This window comes from Haliotis asinina, chromosome 3 (assembly GCF_037392515.1).
Source record: "Haliotis asinina isolate JCU_RB_2024 chromosome 3, JCU_Hal_asi_v2, whole genome shotgun sequence".
In the NCBI taxonomy this organism is placed as follows: domain Eukaryota; kingdom Metazoa; phylum Mollusca; class Gastropoda; order Lepetellida; family Haliotidae; genus Haliotis; species Haliotis asinina.
Genome location: NC_090282.1, coordinates 22,073,452 through 22,081,772, shown reverse-complemented (window position 1 = coordinate 22,081,772; position 8,321 = coordinate 22,073,452). Strand labels below are relative to the sequence as shown.

Sequence of the window (8,321 nt, the reverse complement as noted above, 5' to 3'; positions counted from 1 at the left end):
TCAACGCGGCGGGGCATACTACTGGTCATAGAAATTAGAAAGTCGTTTAACGGTTTATTCACTTACTCACTACTTGTCGCTATTACTGCAAGTGTCTTCAAATCACGCTAGCTCACTGTTGTGTACTGCTCACGACCAGTGCGGAATATGTACAGTTTGATTTATTTACAATAACTCTTCACAGAATGAGTGAAACACTGAAATTCAGACAATCTATTTTGTGAGGCCAGATGTTAGAGATGCTGTAATAATTTGATCAATATGGTCCCAACATTTGCATGGCTTGTCAAATACGACTTTATCGTCAATACCCTGACCAGTAAACCACATGACTACAAACATACGTCAGCAATATGTGAAAGTAATGACCGATATGAAAGGACCACATATTCATATTCACATCAAAATAGTATAAGGTATTTATTTATCATACGCTTCCATTGAGAAAAGGTAATATAACGTGTGTGTCGTATGTTGTGCATGCTGTGCATATTATGCATATCTACTTTGTGTATGAGCCTATGGCCTTCATGCAATAAACTGACTTAACCAATAGCTAACACACACTCCTCTCAACCAATCAATTTCACTATAGTGTGTAAGTGTGTGTAGGCTGATACCGATGGTTTGGCCAAGTAGGGGGCGGATGTGGCGAAGATGGGGTTTAACACAACACTAGCGATACCTGAACAGACCAATTACAGGGACGAAACCCACCGAATCGTTACTCTCAGATAGGAACTACAGGTTACACAACACCAAATGTTTTCCCATAGACTTCTATAGTAACCTTATATTTTTAAAAAAAAAATATCCAGGCTATCAACGGCCATTCCATGTACACATGGGCACAGTCTGGCCTCTCAGTTAATAAAACACAAGTTGTGTGACCAACTTGTCCAGCACATTTGCCAAGCACAGGAAGCGGAACACATCAACCCCCAGCTCCCCACCGAATGTCACCTACTTTCAAAATGCATGTACACACATAAGCATAACCCATGGTGATAAAAATGACAGCACTAAATACTTAAAATTGTGGTCAGTTTTAATAACAGGGTGGATGTGCTTTTAATAAACACATACACATCTTACACTATTTCATCCAATCACAGCTGTCACAGGCCTCTGTCCGTTTGAGTTGTTTCCATGTGGTCTTCGCTCGGGCAGCGTGTGATATTGATGTAGTGTAGTGGAAGTCTAATTTTAGCTTTCCGGTTTTTCCAACCCCGTTACTTCACCCGAGGTATGTATATGACTGTATGTGTATGCGTTATTAGTTCTTGTTTAATTATGATATATGTCAGTTTCATGCACGATTCAGTCAAGTCAAAATGCTGATAGTATCGGTATTCGATTCCTGGGTGTTTGTAATTGCTCGAGATGCTGCAGGAGAAGTTGGGACGTCACTTGGTGTACACTCGCTGTACACTCGCTGTCACGTAGATGTATTGAATTGCGTGCCATTACAAACCGTCGTGTAAGCAAGCACCAGATTTGTGTATACTATGGTATACATACTAATGTCTTATTACTATGGCAGCGGAATATGCCTCAGATATGTGTCTAACCCCGCATGGGGAACATATGCATCCGGGTCATTGCGTCATTGCGCGGGAAATTTTGAATGAACCCCGTGGTATCTCTTTCATGTTCCACCATTTTCACCACCTGCAGCCGCCTGTAATGCGCGACATAGACCAGCACCGCACCCGCACCCGCACCCGCACCCGCACCCACCACACAGTCCTCTGCCTCGGCAACAGCACACAGAGCACCACCGCTACCACCATCACTACCATCACTACCATCACCACAATCACTACGTCACCACCATCACTACCATCACCACCATCACTACAGCAACCATAACCACTTGAACAGTATCCCCTGTGATCATCTTATTACGAAACCACACAACTGCTAAACACCGTTTTACTTAAACACAGCCTGTATCACTACAAAATAGCATATATCTCATTCTGCAAATGTATGATTCTCAGGGAAACAGATGGTGAAGATGTTTACAACTGCGGTCAGCGACGTCTTTGATGCAGCAGACATGGAGTCGATATCGTCCCTTGTCAGCGTGGTCCTGTCTGAGCTGCCAGATGCAACTGACGTCCAGAAGACGGAGTTGCTGAATCTCTTCAGTGATCTCATGGACAGTGCAATGAGAGATCTCAAGTCTAGGTTCAAGACCTATGTAGAGGGATGTGCCGACTTCTTCCAACAGGGGGAGTTCAAGAAGAATGCAGACACCTTCAGGACAAGCGTTTTGTGTGTAGAGCGCTTATTGATGCATCATTTTAGAGAAAGATCCAAGTCTTTTGTCGTTGACTCGTTCAAAAATGCCGAAACAGGTAAACATATAGCACAGCGTATTTCTGTTACCCCAGGTTCGACTATGCCAACCCTAAATGTCTGTAAATAATCGAATCTGGACCAGACAATCAAGTGATCAACAGCATGAGCAGCGATCTGCGCATTTGGGAACCGATGACATGTGTCAACCAAGTCAGCGAGCCTGACCACCCGATCTATCGCCTCTTACGACAAGCATAGTCGCCTTTGATGGTAAGCATAGGTTGCTGAAAGCCTATTCTACCCTGACCCTTCACAGGTCGTCTTAGAAAGTGTAATATAACATTTGTTCCAAAGTATTGCAGTATTTTCAGTAGGTCTTTCAGTCGGGGTATTATTTTCTCATTACGTATTCTGTTCAACCAGACGTACTGAGCATCATGCGTGTAACTTAATCCAGAAACTACTGTAGTCTAGCTACTGCCAAGGGGTTGGTTCATATTTTATCTTGCATGAGGTGTAGTGACGTGACGGGTTACAGAGCAGGCCCGCACTGGTACTATCTGTAGCATGAATTATTAGCATGAAGCATATGATTGTTGATTATACTGACCCCGAGGACATATTATTAAGTTACGGGAAAAGATGTAGGCGAATGGTTTAATGGACACTGTTGCCACTGAAGGGATACTATACTATCCAAAAAAGAAACGCACAGACGCGAAATCCTGTAGCGAAAATGTTTTGTGCACGAAATTTTACACCAGTTTAGAAGGTAATATCTGTACAACAAAGTGTATACTTCTTGCTAACGGAGACGTTGAGCGCGATGGTGACGACGTAGCACGACCTCGACTCTGGCTCTCAGACCAATCTCTTTCAACCTGTCCCGTATAGTTTGATCGGATACAGTCTGAAGTCCAGACACTCTAGATGCTGTGCTCTCACCCGTGGCTGTTCGATCACGCAACTGTCGTAACCGGATGAACAAATCTTGGGCTACAGTGATAACTCGAGGTCTGCCTGTACGGGGACGGTCATTTGTTATACATGTGTGGTTGCAACGAGTTGCAAGCCATGATATCTTGCTCAGACTTACATTCAGGCGCCTGGCAACAGAAGACTGGTAATCTTTCAATGGCGTTGTTCCGTGTCGCAGAGTCAAGACGTGACGTAGTGTTTTGACCTTGAAACTCATTCAGAACGAATGCCAAATTCTGAAAGTAATCTTGATTTTTATTGCCAGACAGTGAATGCTCTTTGCTGTACAATTTCGATTGTTTGAACAGAATAGGTACTTAATACATTTATAAATGCAAATCGCCTATGCGTTTCTTTTGGGGATAGTATATATTTCAAAAGGTGAACTTTCTTTCCCTGCCATCGCATCAAAATCAAATGCTCCTTCAGATTATAGTATGGTGCCTCACGTGAACTCTGAACGAACCTCTTAATTTCAATTTTATATAAGTGCATTTTTCAGTTCGTCCAATATCAGTTTCCTAATTCTGTTCAATTCCTTTCCACCCCAGACCAAAGTCTCGATTTAATGAAGCTACAAAAACCAAACCAAACAGAATATAAATGCTATATTTAGTTTCACCTTTACTAGTGTAGATGTGGTAGCGACTGTGCACTTGTCACATATTGTCCATTGTACAATTCTGGCATAACATATATTTGTACATAGCAGTCAAATAGTGAACCAATACTGACATTGCTTTCTAGTGAATTCCAAGAAAAGAAGGCTCTCCCATAACGCACATCAGGTTGCCTTAAAGGAATGTGAGAGTCACATCGTGAAGGAACTGAACATTGAACGCACAACCCTAATGGACGAACTTATCAGCGTCGATCTAATGACTGAAGACGACAGACAAAGCATTCTAGCAAAACCAACCCCAAAAGCAAAGAGCAACGATTTCTTCCGACTCATGCATGGAAAACTGACACTAGAGCAGACGAAAAACATTTTCCTGCCTGCTGTAGGAAAAGATCACCCATGGCTCGCAAAACACATCTCCCTGAAAATGCAAGAGATGGAACACAAAGAGCAAGTGACCACGTGTGTTTGTTGTCGAATGAGGGACATAGTTGAAGTTAAGAGGATTGCTGACTATCTACATGATAGGCAGCTGGTTTCTATGACCCAGCACGCAGATTTAACCAACCCTGCTTTGGCCAATAATGCAAAATGGGCGGAAGTTCTAAAATGCACACAGCCTGATAAGCAGTCAGTGGTGATCTCATCGCTTGAGTCTACCTACCCTGATCTCTATACTGACTTCCAGTTTTTCAGCAAGAAAGACTTTGCTTGCTTCTGTGAAGATTTAGCCGAGCAAACAGACATCAACAACAGTGCAAGTGACGTTGATAATCTCGGTGTTGACGTGGCACGCATGTCCGATGTTATGTCAGTTTCGACGCCTGTGCAAATGGCACCCGCAAGTATGTACGATAGATTAATATAGTGAATTGCCAATCTATATTTTTCAACTTGAACTACATACCCCAAGTGCAGTCCCCAGCCCCACCCCAGCTGCATTGCATGAACGGACCCTAGAAGATGTTAAACTTTCAACGAACATGTTGTTTTCAGTAATATTCTTAAGTTTTAAAAATGTACATGTATGTCAGTTATAGCACCAGCAAATATGTACGATACATTTGTTGCAGGAAAAAACATACACTATTTTCTCTATGCACATCAGGCCAAAACTTCACTGTCAAGATCATACAAACCATAAACAATTGTTATTTTTCAAAAAACATTTTGTTGGTTCTAAAAGGAATGACAACCGCTAACCTTTTCAAACCAATCAATGTTCTATTTCTTTGATTTTGTTGAATCGCTATATTGTAATAGTTTGTTTGGGCGGTGATGTGAAGGTGACTTTTCTTTTGCAGCTTACAGGAATCGTGCAGGAAATAGGAACTTGTGTGTGATAATATGCAACAACAACTACAGGCATCTGACAGGAACCAGCAATGCCGAACTTACCAACATGCATGACAAAGATGTTGCGAATATAAAAGAGGGTTTTGAAAAGTACAATTTTCAGTTTGAAACTCACAAAAACGTAACAGCGGCTCAAGTCGTTTCCATCTGCCAGAAATTGTCATCCAGCGATCAGCTGAAACAAGTCAACATTATTGCAGTCTTTATACTCGCAGTGTTCCAGTCAGAGCGTTTGGTGGGAGTAGATGGTGCGAGTATTCCTTTAGAGAACATCACTGCGCATTTTACGGCAAGTCGCTGTCCAAATATGGCTGGCAAGCCGAAAATGTTTTTCATCCAGACCTCCAGAGGCACAGAGCATGGTAAGTACATGGCCGTTCCCCATGATGTCGATGACCGTCTCAGTCCTTGGTCACTGGTGCCAGACAGGGCTGACTTCTTTGTGGGCTACCCTGCTTCCCCTGGGCTCACCTCGTACGGCATCCCAGGAAAAGGGTCTATGTATATCACAAGTCTGATGAAGGTTCTTCACAAACATGGCTCCAAACACGACTTTCTAACCTGTATGCAGATGGTCAACGACGAGATGTCACAGATGACCTTGGAATTCAATGATACGATAACACAGCAAATTGCTTGTCCAGTCTTTTCACTTAGGAAACGAATCTACCTATGTGGAGATGACACACTGTCGGAGGCATCATAGGATGGCTTCACTTCTGCAGGCTAGATGACACACTGTCGGGGGCATCACAGGAGGGCTTCCTTCCATGCAGACCCTTACATAAATGTGGAAAGTCTAGATTTCCACTGCTTCTGAAAATGAAGAAAGTCTCGAGACTCTTTTTCATGTTATAATGTTTTTGTTTTGTTTCTTTCTGTGAAATACAAGGGAAAAAATGAGGGATCACGTGAAAGCACAAGTGTTCCCGTATCTTTTTCAAGGTTTCCTAACAAGCTATGCGTTATAGTATGACCGGAAATTATTGAGAATTGTAAGAATATGTTTAGTTTGATTTCTAGCGTAAAGAACCTTGACCAGCTAACAAGTGCTTGATTTCATTCAAGGAAGACAACGTTTAACCGTTAAACCGTTTTATTAGTTTGTGAAGAGTTACTGCCCTTTGTTTACTTGCTAGCAGACGACATTTTCAGTGATGCTCAGTATAGATGATTTAGAGAAGAGGACGTTGAAGTTACAGTACTGTGTCAAAAAAGAAACTTCACAAAATGTAATTTAGAAAAAATAATGAATATTTTTTTCTCGGATGATACACGGTGGAACCGTGGAACGGCGGTGTAGCCTAATGGAACTGATTCTGGCACTGTCAGTGTATCGAGTACATCACACAGATCTCAGCAATGAAATATTAACAATTTAACCATCTTAACATCTCTTGTTGTTTTATAGTGCACTGAAAAAAGAATGTGAAGTTCCGTTTTTGACTCAGTATATATCATAACAAGGACATCAGATCAGATAAAGTAACATTATTAGATAGCTATAGCCCTGACCTAAATTCAATAGAAAATATTTGGGGATGTATGAAGGAAAGTGTCAATAAGAAAATATTGCTGAAATGAAAAGGGAGGTCCGATATTGGGACAGCATGGAGCACGACTTTTTAACTGCTTTGATCAGTAGTATGCCCCGCCGCGTTGAAGCCTGCATTGCTGCCCATGGTGACTTGACAAAATACTAACTGATCATCTGTCTTTGAATCTGGAGTTATGTTCTGCTAACATTGACATAATTTTAATACGTGAGTAATGAGTGAAAAATACAGTCTTTAAATTCTCAATAATTTCTGGTCACACTATACAAACCATGTGAAGATACCTTGGTTAGTAATAAAGGAACACTTCTTTCATGTCATCCCTTATTTTTTCCCCTTCAGTATGTACATGTTTATTTCAGTGACTAGTTGTTAGGCTAATATGAACCGTACACAATTGATATGCATATATCAATAGTTTTATCAACTCGTGACAACTTTGCTTGTGTTTCCTTAATTTCTTTATATATCTTACCTGATTTGTTCCAAGTTCTAACCTGTGTGTCAGGTTTTGTCTCTAACGAACTCAAAAATAAAATATGAATTTACGAAAACGTTTTTATTCAAACTACTGATAAAAAAAACATGAAAAGCGTGACGTATACGAAGTAGTGAGTTTAGTTTTACGCCGAACTTAGCAATATTCCAGCTATATGATGGCGGTCTGTAAATAATCGAGTCTGGGCCAGACAGTCCAGTGATCAACAGCATGAGCGGCGATCTGCGCAGTTGGAAACCGATGACATATGTCAACCAAGTCAGCGAGCCTGACCACCCGATCCCGTTAGTCGCTTCTTACGACAAGCATAGTCGCCTTTGATGGCAAGCATGCGTTGCTGAAGGCCTATTTTACCCCGGGACCTTCACGGGTCCGTATACGAAATAGTATTGATGTTTAGTAACTACTATTTTCTCATGCGACAGGCTTATTACGAACACCCATTCAGCTTTTAGTCCCACCCTCCCTGTAACTCTGTACGCGTTGTATTTCGTCGTGATCTCAGATGGGGTTGCCTCGCTGAGATAAGTACAACGTGTGAACCCATTTCAGGGGTCCCCTGCGTTGATATTGCTGGAAAATCGCTAAAAGCGGCTGCTTGTAAACAGTTTGTGTAGATTCTAAAGATAAATCAATTTCTATTTTCATAAATATCACTAAAACACTTCCAGACCAATTCTACGTGTTCACCTGTGAAGATTCAGGTTGAAACTGATATTCGGCAACCCATATCGCTGGAGTAAGACGCCTAGCAAGATAGGTGGACCATATTGCTGGAGTAAGACCCCTAGCAAGGTATGTGGACCATATTGCTGGAGTAAGACGCCTAGCAAGATAGGTGGGCCATATCGCTGGAGTAAGACGCCTAGCAAGATAGGTGGACCATATCGCTGGAGTAAGACGCCTAGCAAGATAGGTGGACCATATCGCTGGAGAAAGACGCCTAGCAAGATAGGTGGGCCATATCGCTGGAGTAAGACGCCTAGCAAGATAGGTGGGCCAT

The 8,321-nt window shown here is 41.9% G+C and overlaps 1 protein-coding gene across 1 annotated transcript; it reads left to right on the top strand.

The window, feature by feature from the left end:
- Positions 1 to 1,138: 1,138 nt before the first annotated feature.
- LOC137276656 (uncharacterized) lies at positions 1,139 to 7,373 on the top strand. The gene is made up of 4 exons (XM_067808273.1): positions 1,139 to 1,246; positions 2,004 to 2,363; positions 4,033 to 4,752; positions 5,212 to 7,373. Exons 2-4 carry the CDS (start codon positions 2,012 to 2,014, stop codon positions 5,967 to 5,969), a joined length of 1,830 nt encoding a protein of 609 aa, XP_067664374.1. The 5' UTR covers positions 1,139 to 1,246; positions 2,004 to 2,011; the 3' UTR covers positions 5,970 to 7,373.
- Positions 7,374 to 8,321: the final 948 nt, after the last annotated feature.